At 44.1% G+C, this 20,830-nt stretch overlaps 1 protein-coding gene across 1 annotated transcript; it reads right to left on the bottom strand.

Moving 5' to 3' along the window:
• Positions 1–461: 461 nt before the first annotated feature.
• On the bottom strand, positions 462–18,361 carry JCAD (junctional cadherin 5 associated). The gene is made up of 3 exons (XM_042888109.1): positions 18,006–18,361; positions 8,926–12,566; positions 462–5,095 (listed from the first exon to the last, which is right to left on the bottom strand). The coding sequence occupies exons 1-3, from the start codon at positions 18,299–18,301 to the stop codon at positions 5,061–5,063; spliced, it is 3,972 nt and encodes a 1,323-aa protein (XP_042744043.1). The 5' UTR covers positions 18,302–18,361; the 3' UTR covers positions 462–5,060.
• Positions 18,362–20,830: the final 2,469 nt, after the last annotated feature.

Here is a 20,830-nt window from a genome sequence, read left to right as displayed (position 1 = left end):
TTTCTCTGTGAGTCCAGATCTAGAAAGAAGGCTGAGAGTGCTGCTGTTGAGGGTGGAAAGCTCCTCTTTCATTTATAATCCATATGTTATTGTGGTTTCTCTTGGCTGGGAAATTTCATTTTTATTTCTAATCTCAGCCATGTGTTGGTCAGTTCTGACTTAAGTTCCCTTCACCCTCTCCCTGCTGTGCAGCTCTGCAAGTCATATTGCAAACATATTTTTCTGCATGGGTGGGAGATAGCACTGCGGTTTGGGGCTTTGCAATTAATACCAGGATTTCCCTTTTTCTTTCTTGGAAACATTTTTTCCTTTAAAAATAGAGTTGATGGTAAACAGCTTTTGTTTAGTTCCAGGGGGGAGGTGCAGTGTAAATTTTCATGCAAATTTGAATAGCAGCACTAAATCACAATTTCCCAACATTTCTAATGGAGTCAGTGATAGAAGCATCATCTCATGAAATCTCCAGTTTGATCCTTTATTGAAGCTATGCAGAAGAACAGAAGTTTAAATGCTGTGGTGTACGCGTGTCAGTAAATCTCACTCCAGTAAATGAGGACCACAGTATCATGGTTTACAGCCAGTGGAATGAAATTACGACAGTGATTCATCCTTCCCCAAAGTAACACTGTCCTGCAAAAGGACAGCTTTACAAAAATCATTCAAAAAGCCAGTAAGTCACCAATCCTTTCCAGTCTTTTAACACGTTACCCTGCAGCTTTTTCTCACTTACTTCAGCTGTTGGCTTCTGTCAAGTGAAGATTTACTTCTCAGGTATATTCACCTCAGACAGATCTTGGACTTGGACAAAATGCCTGCTTTGCAACAACTTCTGCCATTTGAAATGCAAGACTCTCACTTTTACTATTCTCCCAATCATTTGTTTTTCTTCTGAAAAGGGGCAGTGAAGAAAATGTCATTTTAAATGTGAGGGAGAGGTCCAGTGCTGCAAAACTAACATTCAGCTGGCTGTCCATGTGCCAAAGGCAACAGAATATTGACTAATATTGATTCATTATATTAAACAGAAATATTTTACTAAACTCAAATGTTTATATGTGAGTAAGCTTGACAGGACTGGTTGTTTTCAAAGGGTGCACACTTGACAGATTAATTTTATTAACTCGACCAATTTAAGCACACTCTATCCCCTTTTTTCAAGGGTTTTGGTTGTTTCAGTATATAGGATCTTTGCTCCCAACATCCTTTCATTTTTACATGTTCCATCAGGAGCTGAGTGAAGTAAACAGTGGCTTCGAAACAGTATGCAGTTGTTTGCTGTAGAAGCTGTGGTATGGAATACAACAGTCTATCTTATGCCTAAGGAAAGCTTTTTTTTTTTTGTCATTGTTGCTGTTTTTGTTAGCTGACAGGTTAGGCTTACTCGGGCCTTTCAGTTACCAATGATTTTGAGTCATGCAAAGGGATTTCTCTTTTTTGCACGACTTATCCCACCCCATTTAGCTGCGACGGCAGTGGGATCTGAAATACACACTTCGGAACAAACTTCTGCCCAGTTCAGGATGCCTCTAGCAAGGACTGGAGTGAATTCTGATTCTTCCTTCAGTTCTAATTCGTGCTCAGGGGAACCACACGAGGGAGCACTTCCTCCTTCAAAAAAATGCCATTCCCCTCAGGGACTGAGTCCCCGAGCACCTTCCCACTTCTCACTTCCCCACTGTAAAGCCAGTGACGTGATTTGCATGCTCAACATAGGTGAGCGAAGCTGGCGTAGCACTCAGAGCTCACTGGTGACTCGTCTTTCTCAGCCAGAAGTGCCTCAACCTTTGGATTTGCTGTGTTACCTTGCTGGCACAGGAGCTGGCACCTTAGCACTGCCACCAAGTGCTGTTACTGTTGCTAACCCTGAAAGATGACCATCCACTGTGGATTTCAGCAGAGTAAATGGAAGTAGACGGTTGTTTAGCTGTCCATCTCCAGGGGAGTCTCCCCATTAAATGTTATTAAAAAATGTAAGCCCAGAGTCTGGTTTGTTGGGTTTATTTTTGGGATTTTTTTTGCATGTTTCTGGGAACACTTGTGAAACCAGTATCATCCCAACCAAGCACTCTGACAGCCTACCATCAACCCCAGCATCCCCAGCTCCAGTAGTAGGACAGCAAGACAAGCTGCATACATATCCAACAGCATGCTTTTTGAGGAACCAGCTCTGCTTTTCCTCCCGAGAATAAATGTAAATGCAGAGTCCTGCAGTCACACCGCTGCATTGCAGGAGGCACTATAAACAGGCCCGGCAACCTCTTCTGCATCCACTCAGCCCTGAGCTCCTGCAGCTGCCGTTACCACTGATAGCTGTTGCCATGACAGTTTATGCTCCTGCTGAGCACTGAAAGTGATCATTTTCTACTTTTTAACTACATCTGGTGTAGAAGGAGCTTTCTGCTGACTATTTGCGAGTGGTGGAAAAATGTTAATTTATGGTATTTCCCAGCGCATTCAAATAGCTGGTATTTTAATTACGGCACAGGTACTGTAAAAACACTAAGCCACAATAATTCATAAAGCTGTACTCTGTATTCTTACTGGTATGCACAATAGTATGAAATAGCCAGGGCACTTAGACTAAAACACCAGTTTTAAAGCAGAACTAACTGCAGTCTTTCAACCATCGGTCAGTCACATTTCTGCAAAATAAAGCTTACTAACTTCCTACATTTTTATTTCTCATAGTCTTGTCCACTAAAAGCAATTTTGCAATATTGCTTCTTCGTATCTTTTCTGATTTTGTTTTCTTTTTTTTACGTCACGGATGCTTACATGTGTTGGAAAAGTAATTACTTGACATGAGCGATGAAACAGATGTGTTGCAGAATCAATCAACCCCTTCCCATCTGAAGGAAAAAAAATGCACAAAAAACTATTTTTCCACACAGCCACGAACTGAAGGTAGCAGGAGCAGTGATGTGACAACTTACAGTTCTCCAGAAAGCATGGGTAAATTAAAATCTTCAAGTTATTGCCAGGCCCCTCAACTCTGCCATTAGGGGGGATGATGAGAGTCGAAGCAGTTCTTTTTTTGGAAGTAGCTCTTTGTGGACAGACTGGGCTGAAAGATGTTTTGTAACCATGTAATGGCTCCCAGACATCCTAGCTGAGTACTGGTGATTATTTTAAAAGAAAGGTGAATACAGTAAGAGTGGTAGAAAAAGATTGTCAGGAAGTATTGCTAGGCAGCACACTCAAGAGTTAATAAAATAAATTATACACCACATTTTCTTTTCAAACAAGCTTTAAATAGTCCATATGTAACAGAATCGTGTGTTACAGACAAGAAATTCGTTCTGTCAAAACACAGGATGAGTGTTTCTCCCTGTCGTTCTTTCCAGATTACAGACTTCTTAGGAAAAAATATTTAAAGACATTAGATTTTAGAAAATAAAATTATGCTACAAAACAACGGCAACAAAAAAGAAGAGGGTAAAATAGACCAGTGATGTACATGAACGAGTTATCTGAAGAATGTTAGCAAACAGGTACTTATGAAAAGAAAAAAAAGAACAATCACAGAAATGAACATAAAGGCTTTAAAATCAGAGATTCTACGCAGGCTAATTCAGTATCAAAGAGCAGAATGCATAGGCTTTATTATATACTTTGCAGTTCATGCATTTGTGTGTGCAGATAACATACACTTACAGACACGTATTCAAACGCCTTGAGGAAGACATCTGAACTCCTCCCCAGCACCATCAGTTAGCTGCAGGGAAGAAGTAAACCCAGGTTTATTTCTTCTCTTACACTGGCCTAATCCAAAATCACGATGTGTGAAAGGAAGTTAAGTGAAAGAAAGAAACAGGTATTTCATCCAAGCCGCTCAAAGATACCGGGACAGAGATCCAAACCCACTTTTTTGGTAAGCACAGTCACTGGAATGTTATGGCAGCAACACCAGCCCAGATGGTTCTCAGCTGTGTTTCGGAAAGCTGCTCCAAGAAGAACGATCCAAGGCTTGAGTGCCGAGAAATGGAAATAACCCTGTTGTACATACATACGTACACAGATGGCTCTTCTCAGAAAATAAGGGAGCGCTACTGAATACGGGGCAATATGGAGTGTGCATTCAGATATACAAGTGAAATCTTCTTGGGTCACCTTCACTCAGAGGGATAAGTCTTCTTAAAATATAATAATAATAATAATACTTCTTTATACTTGCCACTTGTTAGCAATTGTTTACATCGTAGAAAAATAGATAGTATTCTGTAACAAGAAATATAGTTATTTTGTTAAAATGGGCTATTTTAAACCAGCTACTATTCTTTCATATAAAGAATTTCTAAACAGCGAAACAAAAATAGGTAATACTGAGTGCAAAACAGCCAGTGGTATACTTTGCATTGGTCAGGAACACTAGTTGCCAGCTACTATAATTACACATTCTGTACAATGTATTACAAAAGTCTTCATTTTTTAGAAGCTTTGGGATTTTTGCTTTTCTTCTCTCTAGGTGGCAAGTAAGTATTTAATCCAAGTAAATTCAGACTCTGGAAGTCAGAAATAATTTCATAATCAGTCTTTGCTACCATTGTCTCGCATTCCTTCCCCCACTTAGTGCAGCAGCACTTTCTGCGTATGGCCAAAAATCCCTTAAGTTAAACAATGTTTAGACTGTAGAGACTTAGAAGTTTAGCTTATAAATTCACATTCTTTTAAAAATCATTTCACTAATCTCCCACGTTTACATCTACACCAAAGAGAAAGCTCAAAAGCCTCACTTCATGCATTTCATCATCCCGGCTGAAGACTGAAATACTGTTCAGATAAAAACTCTTTGCCAACTGTAGGCATTAAGTCTTAATGCTACAAAGCCAGATGGTTCCAATGTAGAAGTCAGATTTTTCTGCGGTCTCCGCAACAGTCTCAGATATGAATAGCTAATTCCTAGTGGCAGTGGTAAAGGCATTATCAGTACACCATGAACACCACAAATGGAGGCAATTTCCAAGCATCAAAGAACAAAAACAAACAAAAAGCACCCAGCAAAAAAAATCAGTGAAACATTCTTAGTAGAGCAGACATCTTTATTCTCTTCTCTGTTCAGCTCACACCTTTTCAACTTTGGTGGGGTCATATGTGTCTGAAAAAGACAAGAAAACACAATGAATAATGTATTGTGGAACTTTTTCAACACCAGTACATGCAGTAAGGCATGGAAATGAGACTTTTTTCCCCTAATTTTTATATAAAGAAAAGGGAAACTAACACTGGACTGACAGCCCTAAAAATACATAATACATTCTTGACCCCAATTCTGCATTTGCACCAGTATAACTCAGGAACAACTCAGATCAAATGCATGGGGATATAATTGGGAAGCCTTGTGTGGGTAGGAGAAAGCTGACTGACTGCTAAATGATTGTTTCTAGTGTTCAGATGCTTTCAGACTGAAAGACACAAGATTTGCCCCCCTTACACTGAACAATACGTAAACGCTGCACTCTTCCTACTGGGGTGATTAAGGCTGGTTCAGTGATACAGTTCAGTTTTCAGCGTCTTTTTATTTGATTGTGCTTTCTCAGCTTGAGATTCATGCAGTGGCATAATGGAAAGCATCACCGTATCACCTCACAGCAGTCAAACTGCCTCACTTCTGCCAGCAAAACTGCAGCTCATGGTTTGAACATCATTCTCTAAAGCACTGGACTGTCTTACTAACTTTGATCTTTATTTTAAGCCTACCTCTTGCTAGGTCACAGGATAGATCTCACTTTGCATTTCTGACATCGGCCATGCAGCGAACAGACACAAGACTTCTCCTTCATCCTACATCCCTGTGACTCTGGGAGAGGATTGCAATGAAAGGGCTTTGCCTTCTGAGATCTGCCTGCCCTGCACATGCCTGCCTTACCCCAGACACCTTGGGATGCACAGCCACACAGGAGTCTGTAATCCCCCAGGGGTCTGGACAATCCAGCATTGCAGCCTATGCTACTTGCTGTGCCTGTGTAACTTGGGTATCTGTGCTAATCTTAAAAGTCCCTCCCATAGGCTATACTCCCATAGCACTTGCATTTAAACAGTTAAGCATGAAAATAGTTAGACCCATAAATATCACACTGGAGAGTAAAATGTTCACCCTGAGGAGTTTTACACTGATATGAGTGAACATCTTCATTCAAACAAGCACAAAAATCGTCAGAGGGAAATTTTTACTTCTATGTGTCCCTCTGTAGCATCCAGATGCATATCAAGAGACTGGCTAAGAAAGAACTTCGGCCCTAGTGGGTGCTGGGGTGGGACCTGTAATTCCACTCTCCTCACACTGACAGGCTAGCCAAGAAAGGAGTCTGTGCCAGCAGCGCCTATGTAAGAACTGCTTATCACTGTTCAGCCTCTACTGGCATTTCCAAACTTCAAGGACAGACACCACATTAATGCACAAACTCAAAAGGAACATAGTGTTTGAGGGCTGGTGCACTCCAGGACAGCTCAGCATCTAAGCTTAGTGCATTGGCAATGTGAGAAGATACTATTTCAGTTGCAATTACAAATGTTTTCTCCATCTAAAATACAAGAACACATAGCAGCTCCAAACCGCTCTGCACAAAGCTGATCTGAGAATAAAAATGGATTAACATTTCAGAAACTAGGTTCTCCCAAGGCATCCCTGGCCCGGTTTTTGGACTCATTCACGGTGTGAGAACTCACCACCAGTTGGAAAAGCTCTGAAGGAGTGGGGTGAGAAACTCAGGCCACAAGACTTCTGCACAGCCCAGATTATTCCCTAAAAGCTTACTCAGACCTTCAGCATCTAAACCAAGGACCCCAAAGATCCAAACTGCCAGGAAGACTCCTAGCAGTGTCAGAATTCTGGAAGCGCAAATACTGGAATTCCTGCACTGATGCACAAACATTTCTTCATCATTTGGTTAAGCTAATTTGCAATGCTCTTTACAGAAACAAGGCCAGATCAGTAGCCTCACGGAAGCAGTCTTCAAACAGCAAAGAAGAAAAAAAACATCCAGTACATTTGGGAACATTGGAGATGTTCTTCAAATGGCACTATTTGCATAGTAAGATCAGCTCTTACTCTGAGATGACTGTTCATCTGCCAAGCTACATTATACATGTGAAAGCCTGTTTCTTCTAAGGCCTCTGAGCTTCTAAAGGAGGCCCAGTCTGCAATTATAAGACTAACATCACCCTAGCTCACTCCAACTAGAATGGATTTTAGAAATATCTACTCCCTGAAAGGAATGCATATCAGTGCTTTTTCAAGACTAGTTCTCATTTTGGCTTTCACTGGTACCAGTGAGACAGTCTGGAAGATGGAGTGAGAGTTAACAAAGTCAACAAGCATCAGGCCCTTCTATAAACACAAATCTCCAGTCCTGCCTCACTAAGGCAAGATGAAGATCTTGCGTCTGTCAGCAAGTCAATCTCTTTGGATGGGAGGAAGCCAGTGGAGGGGACTGCTTCTACCATGTGTGTTACCCTGCAGTGCTGGATGTGTGCAGCGCGAAGGGACAGCCATGATGCAGATATGGGGAAAGCTGTTAAAAGGAACTACTGCAGTGGGCACACATTGCAGAACACGAGCCTGGCATTGTCAGTAAGAAGGATAAAACTAGGCCTAATTTGCTGCAGAATAATTCTGAGTACAAGGCTCCAATAAAACACAATCTGTTTTCATACATCCCTGAAGTCTTGTCACTACAACAGTTATTTTCTTCATTCCAGCAGAAACCCCAAAAGAGGAAAGCATATGAGATACATGTGGGGCATACTGGATCTGATGGATACGTGGAAGCTGAATTAGCCTGTTTGGAAAACCTGCTCAAGAGAAATACGGCTCAGAGCAGAAGGAGATGCAGAGCTGTGGGATACAGAAAAAGATGCAAAGGAAAAGGCTGTAAGACTGGAAAAGTCAATGCTGAGAACTCATATAAACATTTACCTTCAGAAATAAATACATACATTCACTATAAAGCATGCTCAATTTAGTTTCAGTCCCTCTGTACTGGAAAACTGTAAACAGATTTACATCGATGGAGTTTAATGAATAACCTGTGTGAATTTCAAGATAGAGTAGTGGCTGTTGCAAGGAGGACAGAGAGAAGATGATATTAATTTAACAACTTTCACACTATGCACTGGCTCACTCCAATGCATTTAATGCACTAGGCAGGTAGCCTGGGAGGTTTGTACCTTTACACAGATCTATGGCAACAGCTGATTTTCAGTTGCTTAATACAATGCCATATGAAAACTGTTGTGGAGAGAGAACAGTTCACGTTACTTCGGGGGTGCATATGGACTACCCAAGTTTATGTGCTCTTGAGAGATGAGGAACACACACACCAAAAAAAAAAGGTGTTCACTGAAAAAGTCAACGTTCCATTTGACCTGGGGATAACAGTTGTGCTCAACATGTGATTTGGAAAATATTCATGAGAGAGAGAATTTTCCAGGCCCCTTAATGTAGCCATTTCCCAGAGGCTTCACAGAAGAACATCAGATTTTTATTTTTAGTTCTTTCTGAACTCTGATACAGTATGTGTCTCCTTAAGTATTAGAGATGGAAAATTAGGTATTCAAGGAGAGGCTATGATTAAATCACCACATGTTCCTAAACACTGGCACCAGAGTGACTATCTCTGAACTGAGCTATTTAAAACTGGCAGTTCCCTGAAACAATTAGACAGACAGCAAACCTCGGGGACTGCTCCAGCCTGCGTGAATGAGTTTCAGTATCACAAGTTACTTTTACAGTAAGTTTTCCTAAAATAGGATCACTCTCTCATGTTGCCTCTTCCACAAGGAGAGTAAAGGAGGTGGCAACCAGATGGGGGTAGTACCACCTACGGCCTGTTGCTATTTGAGCATCATTACGTGGGCATAAGGAAAGCGATTGCCTGTTACATAAGAAAACAGTACCCACTTGGATCTCCCAAAGTAGGGTCTTACCTAAGGAAAAATCTCTGTCGATTTTCTTCTTGTCCATTCCACCTAAATATCCATTTTCACTGAGAGAGACAACACGCTTGGACACAGTCCCTGAAGTTGCCAGTTTGCTTCCTCTCTCCTCATGTACCTTTGCCAGCTTCTCCTCGTCCACCTCCTCTCCTGAGTCTGCACTTTTAATGCTCAGACGTCTCATCCGGGACACAGAGTCGACTTCTTTCATTCGCACTAAGCGATCCATGGCAGTCCGGCTTGGTGGAGATGTGAGCTTGCCTTGTAGTGTCTCTATCACTTTTGAGGTGCTCCTCACTCTCTTTTCTGAGTGCTGACACACAGTTGGTTTGGATACCAACTTTTGGTCTCCACCTTGGCTGGGCCTCTCAGGTTGTTCAAACGCTTGCTCCTCCACCAACATTTTAGTGCTGCTTTCCTGGTGAGTGGTCTGGCATTCATCAGGGTATAATGATTGGTCCCTTTCTCCAACAAAGAGAGCACTCTCTGTCCACCCACACTTACGTCTGCTTTCATAAGAACTGTCTTTTTTTCCTTCTTTGCCACTTACAGTGCTCTCTGCTGATGACCCAAAGTCATGGGCATTGTTTGCAGGCCTGGTGCCTGGCTGGGGCCCAACGTGGTCATCTGGAAGGAGAGATTCCACTGCTATTTCTATGCCTAAAATTCTTGCAGCTCTTGCCTGCAAGGACTCATTCACAGGGATTTCCACAGAATTTTCATTTGAAGAGTAATCAGAATTGCTAGCACCAGGGCCTGAGGCTGTATCAAGTCCCACTGCCCTCAAATCTGGCTCAGAGCACCCTTGGTTCCTCTTGGTTAAGGACAAGCGTACAACTGAGCCTCTCTCGAATTTTGTATCATTTTGGGGAGCCGCACCTTTGCTCAGTTTAACAAAGTCTAGATAATTTTGGTCTTCGCTCATCTCCTGTAAGACAGGATTATTGAAAGGATTACCATGGTAGGAGCTGCTTGGGCTACTAGACAAGAATCTCTTGACAGGTCCTGTGCGAATTGGCTGGCTGTTTGCTCTATTCTTGGCTTCCCCCGTCCTCATTTCTGTTATCAGACTTCCATCTGCTGGTCTGACTCCTTCATTGCTCCCTCCTGGCTGTGAAGAGAACTGAGAGCCAACACAGCTCATCTCAGCACCATGCTCTGTCCCTGTGCTCCAACTTTCAGACTTACTTTTAACTCTCCCTGACTTGAATACGGGCACCTCTGGCACAACTGTTTCCAACTTCCCACCACGTTTTGGTTCTTGGCTCCCATTTCTAGGTGACCTTCTCTGTGGAAGGGCATGTGGCTGTGGAGAAGCTCCTGCACTTTCCAAGTCTTCCTCACTGCTCATGCTCTCTTCCTGCCCTTGCAGCTCCTTGTTAAAACTTTCTAGCTCACTTATTGCATCCCATGGTCGGCGGCTGACAGGCTTCAGAAGGAACTGCCCAAACAGCTCTTTACTGTTGCAAGGAGCTCCTGCTCCTCCCTTAACTACATCAGCCTTGGGAATAATGCCAGCTTCCCGCTCCTGGGCAGGCAGGGGCTGGCTCTGGTGGCCCTTGGGTGAGGAGGCCTGCGGGACGGAGGTGGCAGCTCTAGAAAATGCGCTGTTGCTGGACTGGCTGAGGTACATCTGCCCCTTCATGCCATACGCACCCTGTATGCAGCCTCTGTCATCAGAAGGTGACCCTGTCTGTTTTGACTCAGCTGTGGATGCCGTACATCCTAGTTGCTTTGGAGACAGTGATTTGTTACTGCTGGGTTGCCCAGGCTTTGGACCATGGAAAATCTGTGGGTTTTTAGGTTCTTCAGAGAAACTGGTCTGTGTTTGCTGGTCTTTGTACTGATCACCTGGCCAGGAGCCAGAGTATTTGAGCTCTCTGTGTTTTGCAGGCTGAATAAATCTGAGGTCATTCATTTGTTTGAACTCTTCTGGTCTCCACAGCTCTTGTTTTTGTAACTCATTTTTATTGGTCATGCTTCCTGTAAGAGCTTGTAACTCCAAGTCAGTTGAAGACATACTTAAGAGACTTTGTTCTTGCAAAGCCCCATTGTTATCAAACCTGTTCTTATCAGGGCTCTGGGTTATGTTGTTGTTTCTATCTGTATCTGGCAGATTTGATTCTGATTTAACTGGGATAGAGACCAAACAAAATATAGTTTCATTCATTTTTTTCTTTGAACTCTTTTTGCTCTGCATCCCAGTTCCAGGTTCAAACTTTTTCACTTTTGTAACGGTCTCACAGGTGCTGTCCATATGTGAGTTTCTTACAAGAAGTTTGCCTTTTGTGTACTCTGTGCTGGCTTTGTTACAGGGGCTGTGATTAGCTGTGCTACAACTGTCTCTTTGGTCCAGCAAGGCACAATTTTCCTGATCTCGGACGGATGGTGCCACCCATCTGCTGCTGTGGGTGGAGCTGTCAGAAGTTCTTTCTTCCTTTACAGAACCGGCTAAGTGTGATGCATCCAAAAAGGCACTGTTGTACTGTACTTCAAGATCTCTCTCTTGCAAAGTACTGGAACTGGGACTATGTGCATTTTCAATGTATTTAATGTTGCCCTGCAGACCATCGGGTGGTGCAATTTTAATGTGCCGTATCCGAGGATCATCAAAGGGAATATACTGAACAGAACGCAGGAAGTCAGCGGGGCGCCTCGAATGGCTTTGCTTCCCAGGAGGAAGATGGTTGTCTTTGCAAGGAGCGGCTCCCATTTCAACACTGTTCACAGCTGGTCGTTGGCAGGCAACAGCCCGCTCTGCAGTGTCCTGCTGATCACTGCTGGCATACGTGGCATTGTTAGGCACTTCACTGAGGGGATGTGGGCTCACGGTATGGTGAGGTGGGGATTTGTAAGAAGGAGGAGGTACATAGACCGGGGGCTCCAAACCAGGATCATGAACACAAGCATCTTGCCTCGGCTCACTTGCTTTGGCTAAATAAGAAATGGGTTCATCCTTCTGGTAGTGGTCCTGAAAACCAGTTTCGGCAGTTCTGCTCTGTCGCTGCAGTTCATAGGATGGAGGCTTCAGAGGTCTCCCATACTTGGGCTTCACCAGGGGAAGGAAATGGCCTCCCGTTTCATGGTGCTTGGCCGATTCCACAGTCAATCTGTGTGAAGGATAGGAAGGGGCTTTACTTACGCTGAGGGAGTTGTTGCTGTTGGTCACGGAGGGCATTTCCACACACCTCATGCTCTCCTGCAGAAGGACTCTCGGCAAGGACTGCGATTTCCCTTTGTTGTGGGAGCCTAAGACATCGTCTCCCACAGTCAGCGAATACAGCTCTTGGAGCAGTTTCTCTCTGTCACCATCCGACATTTGCCTTCCTACCTTTTTTGGCTGGTTCCAGCTTTCTGTTCTCATGTTCTGCCATTTGCAGTCTCCAGGCCCCTCACAGCTCTCGGGCAATCCACTTCTCCTGACGTACTCTGTGCTCAACCCCACTTTCATCTGGGCATCCTTGGGGTGCCTGGGTGCCCCGTGGGTCGCGGCCAGACCCTGCATTTCTGCACCTCCTTTCTGGGAGTAGCCCAGCAGCACGCTGAAGTCCTGCCCTCTCCTTCTCCAGTAGGCCAGATCTTTATCACTCTTGGGCTGGGAAGACCATGCTAGTTGGGGCCTGTCATAAACCCTGAAAAAGAAACACAGTGTCGTCACAGGCAATTTCCACAGACGCACTTTCTTTCCCTTATGGGTAATTCCATTAAGAGGTCAAATGTTGAGTTATGCCAATGGGGTTTCTGTAATCTACTTGCAACCAGAAGGCTTTATGATTTTAATGAGAGGATTTAAGTCAGCCATTAGCACGAGCAAAGGAACAGCAAAGGAACCGATGCTCTTCTGGCATGTTGTTAGCAATGCAAAGCTGTTAGAAAGAGAAACAAATGCACACAGTTATGTGCTCTGCAAACATGTACAGCTCCCTCAATGGGCATCAGAAAGCCAGAAATGATTATGATGAACTTATTTCTGCACTCTGTTACATCAAAATCTATAAACTTCAAGGGGATCACTGGTACAAGCAAGTTTAACAGGACTCTAAAGCTAAAATGCAGAGGGTAAGGAGAACAAGTAGAGGGCTACTTCCTAAAATATATCCTGTATGAAGCACGATAAGCTGAAATTAAACATGTCGTTTCCTGCGTTGATTCTTGTTCATCTTTCTGAGGGCACAAATCCCTTTGAGAGGCTTTGGATGAAATGATACATGACACAACAGTGGCAATGTATCAGCACAGCTCTTACTATGATGGAACCAACATTTAAATCTAAAACACCCCAAAAGAAGTATAACTTTTGCTTAGAAATAAAAGAGGGATCATCTCCAGCTACCCATTACTGAAATATGAAAGACACCACACATTTTATCGCAGATTAGAAATTCAGAACACAGACTTAAAAGAACAAAACAGTTTCTCTATGTGTTCTGAACAGACTAAACTATTTTGTATATTACTACTGAACAAAATTGGTACTTTTTCTTCTAAATAATTCATCTTCTACTTCAACTGTGTTCTGCTATTCTTGTACCTATGGTGTCCAACAGGATTACTGCTATTACAATATGCAGCTGCCACCAGCATACAACTAGAATGAAAAATCAATTTTGACATAAATAGGACAAGTATGTAGATGGAACCCAAGAATTTCTCCCTCTTCCGTCAACCCCAAGGTACAAAAACAGTGTCATTGGGCTCCTTTTCTTTTTTTCACTATAAACAATCTATTTGAACAGCAGTTTGTGAAAACTTTATATAATTCAACTGAAAATTATTCAGTCTAGATCCACAGTAATTTTCTTTTACATATATTAACTTTATCCTGTAAGAGCTGAAAATAAAGCTGGGATATCTTGTTCACATTAATTCTGTTAGATTAAGACTTAACATCTGAACAAAACATTCTGACTCTTAACGCACAAAATTCCGTTCAATTGCAGAACCCCAGGAAGTAATAAATGTCTAAATTAATCAATGAGATACAACAGGGCACCTCCTATATTAGAAAGTTGTTTGCAGTAACAATAAACTTTTCAGTGCCTTTCAGCATGTGGAAACAACTGAATGAAAGCTGTCTTCTTCTGAGATTATCACATCTTTACTTTCACCTGACCCCAGTGCTAGCTACTACAGCACTGTTTGTATCTCTGCTTACAACACCAGGAGAGAAGCAGGCTCCAGCAGCAGTGAGGTGGGGACAGACAGATTACTCTTTCTGTTCTGTCAGATTTGCTAACAACACAAAATACCCAATGTGATTTAATTAATCATCATGTGAGGATCTAAGGAAAATCCTAGAAATTACAGTCATAGACGCTAAGATCAGAAGAGACCCTTTCAATTATTTGGTTTGACATCCTGCTCAGTGCAGGCCAGCAGACTTCCCTGAAATGGTTCCTGCTTCAGTGCTACCAGGTCTCCTAAAAAAGCATCTCAAAATCTTTACATTTCTAGAAGTGGTGAATCACTACTGTTGCAAAGGTTCATTCACCATGTAAAAAAAGAACAAAAACACTGAATATAAAGTGAGAACAAATACTTATCAGCCAAGTATAAAAACACTGGGGGAAGGAAGTATGGTCGACACTAATACTGAGATTTGCAATGGCCACAGCTAATAGTACAGAAATGAAATGGGCTGGCTGTTCAAAGGCTTTAATAGGAAACAGGAACTGGGGAAGGAAACATTACTCAACTCTTTCCTAGGAAACCAATAAAAGAGCAGTTTTGGTTAGTTTGCTTTTTTAAAGACAACCAAAGCTCAAGCGCAGATTTTCATTAAATTGGCCCTAAGTGAGGAGAGTGCCAGTTACAGAAAGGGTGTTCCCCCATTTAGTAAAACTTTTTAAACGTATAAAAACTGTTAAAAAGATTAAATGTATTTTTTAAGATTAAACAATTAATAGCCGGACTCTGATAATGAACTACCAGACATGATACAAACAATCTATCTCCTGGTCATGCAAGTGTAGAAAAGACATTTAAAAAGAGGTATTTAGAGCATTTAAACCTGATCTTTTTCGTGATCTTTTCACTAGGTAAATAATGCATTCTCTCCAGCTCCCACCTTAGGTGCTAGAGGTGGTTATGTGCAGGCATCCAGAGATATAGAAGAATCCAATTGGACCAAGTAGGAAAATTAAAACATTATGAACTCTTTTCTGAAAGTCCTGGTTCAAGCAGACTTCAAGCAGCACCACGTGTGCTGTCAGAAAGTGCTTGGAATTAATTCTATATAAAATCAGGTTAATGAGAAAACATTTTAAAAACTATTGCTAGCTCTTCTCAGTAGAGGAGGCCGTGAGCCTGCCCTGCACCGGCTGCCCAACCACATGTCACTGAGCTGATGCCCTCAGAGCAATGGGTCATGGCTGCCCCAGGGCGATGCTGGACAAGCGGACCTCGCATGACTCGCCAGAAGCAAGGGAGCGTGGCTGACATCACAAAACTGCAGGGCTGTACAGAAACAGCATAGGAGTTTCTGTCCCAGAGCGTAAGCGGTAGGCATCAGGCACCCAGGTACTCAGGGTCCATGAGATGTGGGCACTGGGGCAGTTCTTTGTGCCCAACAGGAAGGTGCTGTAAGGAACTTATTGACAGGATTTGGCAGCAAAGGGGAAACATTTCAGAGAGTTTTTATGGACACTGGCAACTTGTGTTCTATTTTGGGATCCTATCCTCACATACACTCATCCACTCTGAAACACCAGTACCGTCTTCTAATTTTTGCAGCAGGTGACCTCATTAATGATACTATCTACTTAGCTCTAAATTTGCTAGCTACTAACATAGATCCTCCCACACAAATAACGAAGCAGCATGCATCTCCTCACTCGGAAAAGAAGCAGCCGTTCTCCTTCTATGAATCCTCTCTTCTCTACCACAAGGGCAGCTTCCCTCCTTTCTTTGCCTCATCTCCTGTTCCAAACCTTCACTGTGTAGCCTTCCTAATGCTCAGCAAAGCAAGGATGACTGGGACAGCCCTACCAGCACCTGCTCCTCTATGTGGAGAACAAGATGTAATAAATCATCATACTGGCAGAACAGTGAAACAACCCCAAAGTGGCTCATCTCTCAAGAGCAGTGTCTGTATGGCTGTGTCTTTTCTTCTCCTGAGTTTTAAAAATGGGGAAAGCCAGGGTCTAGCCTAGGGAGATGGGCTGGAGGGTTCTCACCCTACAGCCTGGCAGTTAAAGCACAGGTGCTGCAGCACCAACACTGCAGCGAACTTTATTCAATCTGGCCCACTGACTGCTCCTGGGCAGAGCCAGCACTGTGCTGTGCATCCAGGGATGGCAAGGAAGGGGCAGCTGCTACAGAGATTCTTCTTCGCTCCTAGCTGTGAGTGACGTGTAAGAGCTCCCAAAAGGTTCACTGGGAGTTGCAGTTTGCTTAACAATAAGAAAAGATTTCTATTTTTGTTGAAGTGTGACAAAAAGTCATTTACAGGACCGTGATCCCTATTTCACATGAAAAAGCAGCTTTTTAAAACCAGGATACCATATTTACCATGCTGTAGGCTGAGAGATTCCTTACCTCGCATTCTGAGAGGTTCAAAAGGGACACTCAATCTGCCAGGAGTTTTGCATTTAGCCTCCCCTCGCCCCTGAAGATGCCTCTATCCCATCTCAGACACAGGGCAGACAAGTAAGCCTCTGCCATGGCTTTCTTCATTTCATTGCTGTCCAGTTCCCCTCATTCCAGGCACACCGTGAAGGATCCTCCTTACCACCAGTAAGGTCATGTCCTCTCCTGCCTCCAGAAGTGCTGCTTTCACCTGGGCCCTTCCCTGCTGTGGGACATGCCACCTTAGCACCACCTCACAGTGCTCCCATCCAACCCTGCCTGCTATTCCAGCTGGCAGTCAGGAGCCACTCCTGCTCCAGGCAACTGGCCTCGCAAGGGGAAGGGAGATGAAGGGGATGGGAGAAAAAAGGGAAGAGCAGACAGGCCCAGCAGCCAGGGGACACATGCCTTTGCCACGTGTCACTGAAGGTCTTTGAAAGAGGACAGGGTCTCAAGGCTGGAGCACTGTGTCCTGCTTTCAGTTTCAAGCCTGTTCTGCAGGAGGAAGGGGCTTTTCCTCACGAAATGCCGTCACAGCAGGGTTGAATCCCAGTCCTACTCTCACCCCTTCCTTTGTTCCCGGGGAGCTCTCAAACAGCTGCAGAACAATGCTGGGCTGCTGTATACACACAGCTCTTCCTGCCCAGCCTGCCCCAGCCCAGTGCGCACGTACTCCGCAGCGAGAGAGCCATGCCGGTGCTAGTGCACGTCCTATGGAGTGACGACAAGAGCTTCCACTGGCTTTGAGTTGCTTTAAAAAGAAACACACAGGCACCTCCTTATGTTTACTTCATAAGAACAGCCTCAGGAAAACAAGAAAGTCCTCTGTGCGTGGAGGAACACCCACTGAGAGCTGCACACAGCTGAATCTACCACCACAACCAGGGCATGCATGTGGCAGAAGAAGCTGGGTTTGGATTTTTAAAACTACTCCTTTACAAAAAGAGCTTTTGCCCCTTTATGTTTTACCGCACTTAGACTGAGCTTTCCTAAGAGCATCAGCAAGGCATTTCTGAGACAGACAGCATGAGTCAGTGGCATTTTCCCTCACCTCAGTATTCTCAAAGCAGCAGCAAAGTGGAAGTGCCATCTCTTTGGGTGGACATTTCATAGAATTATAAGGTTGGAAAAGAGTGCTATAATCATCCAGTCCAACCATCAACCTATCACCACTATGCCCACTAATCCACGTCTCTAAGTACCACATCTACTTATATTGAACACCTTCAGGGCCCACGACTCCATCAACTCCTTCAGCAGTCCATTCCAGTATCTCACGACTCCTTCTGAGAAAAATTTTCTCCTAATATCCAACATGAACCTCCCTGGGCACAACTTAAGGCTATTACCTCTCATCTCAATTTGCAGTGCATGGAAATAATCACACTGGTATGGAAGAGGAAAGGATCACAGGAAGATGGTATCAGGGGTTAGAGGCATGCTCAGTTATCTGCCAGAACCAAAAGAAAGAGAAAGCAAAGCCATGGCATGGTGCTGAAACTTACCCCCCTTCTGAAGTATGAAAAGTGGACAAACCCTGAAGGTCATGGTGGTAACCAGGACCTGCTTGTCTCCCTTGGCTCCCATGACTGCTTTCAGTGCTGCTCGAGTTGGTTTTCGTCAGAGGCTTCCTGCAGTAAGCAGCTCTAGGGTCTGCTTCCAAGCCATTCAGTGTCCTCTGAGCAGATCTGTTCCCTGCAGCTTCATGCCGGTATCCATCATATCTGTTCTCATAGGAAGCAGGGGGATTTTTAGACAATTTGTATCCATGAGAAATCAAGAGGTCCTCCACACTGAACATATTGCGTTGGTTTCACTCACAGCTGCGCCATCAGAAAGCTCTTTCCAGCAAGACCCATGACTGGAAAAAAATCAAAAGAGAAGACAGCCTTAAACAAGGAGAGACATCCCTGATCCACAGGCAGTGCTGCTAAAGACAAGGGTTTCATTGGTCAATGCAGCTTTCAGATTTTACTATGGGATCTCCAAAAAATCCTGTGCCAGAGCTGAGCCCACCGTCCGAGTCAAGCCTTTGCCTAAAACCCAACTTCACTCCTGTCCTGAGTGATGTGCTCTGCATTATGTTTCAAGTCATTGTGGTAGGAGGGGAAGGCCTACAAGACAACGTGCCACTCCCTACAGCTCTGCATATTCCTATTAAGAAAAAATGTTCACATGAATAAGGACAGTATTTGCATGAGAACCAAAATTCATGATGCAACCACATGAGAAACCCAGGTAATGCCATGCAACACCCCCATTAAGCAGCCTTTTTTACAGATGATTTTCTTCTTGGCCTACACTGACCTGCTGGAATCCAGCAATCATAACCCAGAACAAAACAAAGCCTAAGATTTCAAGAACGCTCTATTTTTACAGCACACTTTCCCTGTGAAAAATGACTGAAAACAACCTGAGGTGCCTATGTCTCAATGATTCCAACACACACGACAGTCAGGATTTTTCTCTCTGGTGACAGCTCTCAACTCTTCACCAACTACGGCAAAGATTCAGCAAAATGAATTAGTTGGCTGGAAACAATCTCTATTGTCTGCACCTCTCTCACATCTTGTTACGGCAATTATGGGATATCCATTCCTCCATAGTTCTAAAACGACTGGAAGGTAATGATCTACTCTGTAGGTTGTGCACAGCGAGGAACCAATTCTGGGACATTCCTCCTTGCTTGAACTGCACTACAAGAAAAGAAAAAGGTGCATAAATGAGAAGTGAAACACACCAAAATAGATTTGTTATATAAAACGGAACACTCGAGATGATGTTCCCCGCATATGCACTTCATCCAACATGCAGGGTGAGTGCTGAGTACCCTGCATAGCAGCAGCTCTACCTGAGGGACAAGAGCTCTCACTGGCAGCTGCTCGGAAGGAGAATGTCTCTGCAAAGATCATGAATCATAGAATCAGAGAAACATTACAGTTGGGAAAGGACACTAAGATTATCTAGTCCAACCATGAAAAGTGAGTGCATGTTATACACAGGGCTCTATTGCTCTTCTTGGGCAAGAGGAAGGTGAGAACTGTTGTCACAGTTATTTAATGAAATACATGGACCTATGTAGTGCAGAAATACACAAACATTTGTAATGCAGAGCCGAGATTCAGACAGTAACTTGGAACGCTGCAAAAGTGGCTTTGCAGCCTGCTAGCCTGCTTAGCATTTAAACCGGTTTGTCTCTGGAGCTTAATGAATCCCTTCCCTCTTCACACACATAACACTACACACCCTTTAAAATATAAAGTCGTGGTGAAGATACGTTAGGAGTATCCCTTGCTTGAACACGGCTCCAAACATCAGCAGGGAGGAGCGGGCCGTTCCCTCCTGGAAGGCTCTGTGGGTTATTTTTGAACGCTAGCCTAAAAGGCTGATTTTCCATCCGTCCCCCACCCTGGACTGCGTGAGGAACCAGGTAGGCGCTGATCAAGGGGAACAGCTGGCTGCTAGAGCTGTTCAGCCTCCAACAGGAGAAAGATCTGATGTGACGACCCGGGAGAGCAGAAAGCCCATCGGAGCGCTCACAGGTGCAAGGAAGAGCTGCGCTTTTCCTGCTATTATTGCCAGTCTGGCGCAGAGCGTGGATTAACCCTCTTGCTCCCGCTGCAGAGCCTTCAGGGAGGCAGAGGGAGCAGTGAGAACACACAGCCATGGGCTCAGCTCCGATCCCACTCCTGGTGAGGAGCAGTGGGATGCCCACTGAGTTAGCACCCAGCACCCACAGGGACATGGGCTGGCTTCCCCAAACCAGTTGTGGTGCTGGGATGCTCTTCCCAGCCTCCCTTACATAAATAAACGTAAAAAATGACTATCAAAGGAGTTGCACTGGCAGGAGTAGCAAAACTGTGGCTGCAGCACGTCCTTATAAATAATCTGTGAGACTGGGCCAAAGAGCAAAAGCTGCACAGGGCTTCTAATTTGAGGTAAGATCAACAACGCTGGAAAACAGTTTGTTTTTCCAGCGCTCATTTGTTTTGTTTGCCAATGACATCAGTGCTCTCTGATAGGGTTTGCTTCCTGAGGATGCCTGCTATCTTGCCAGGGTTTCCGACTTGTCCCCGTCAGCCGGTACAGCTCAGCACTGAACTGCAAACAGAGCCAAGCTTTTCTACGGAAACTTCTCAGCAACTCTGAGATGCACGGGGCTGACTGTGGTACCAGCACACAGACACCATGGGACCCCAGCAAGCAGGTCACAATGGGAGCCTTGGGTGGGAGGGCCACAAAGCGGCAGGGATGCCTGTCCCTGCATGGGGATGGCATCACTGCCCCAGGGATAAGCCCCAGGCACTTCCAAAAGCCTCTGAGAAACCTG

The sequence above is a fragment of the Lagopus leucura genome, unplaced genomic scaffold (genome assembly GCF_019238085.1).
Source record: "Lagopus leucura isolate 7727_CA_CO unplaced genomic scaffold, USGS_WTPT01 Super-Scaffold_100157, whole genome shotgun sequence".
In the NCBI taxonomy this organism is placed as follows: domain Eukaryota; kingdom Metazoa; phylum Chordata; class Aves; order Galliformes; family Phasianidae; genus Lagopus; species Lagopus leucura.
This window is presented reverse-complemented; position numbering and strand designations above follow the sequence as displayed.

Bases quoted from the DNA above. Each gene is read 5' to 3' on its own strand.
- JCAD (XM_042888109.1), bottom strand. From the start codon at position 18,301: ATGTTCAGTGTGGAGGACCTCTTGATTTCTCATGGATACAAATTGTCT. The intron at 12,567-18,005 runs GTAAGTTTCAGC...TTTCTTTTTCAG, and splicing joins TTTCATACTTCAGAAGGGGG to GGTTTATGACAGGCCCCAAC. The intron at 5,096-8,925 runs GTAAGACCCTAC...TGTCTTTTTCAG, and splicing joins CGACAGAGATTTTTCCTTAG to ACACATATGACCCCACCAAA.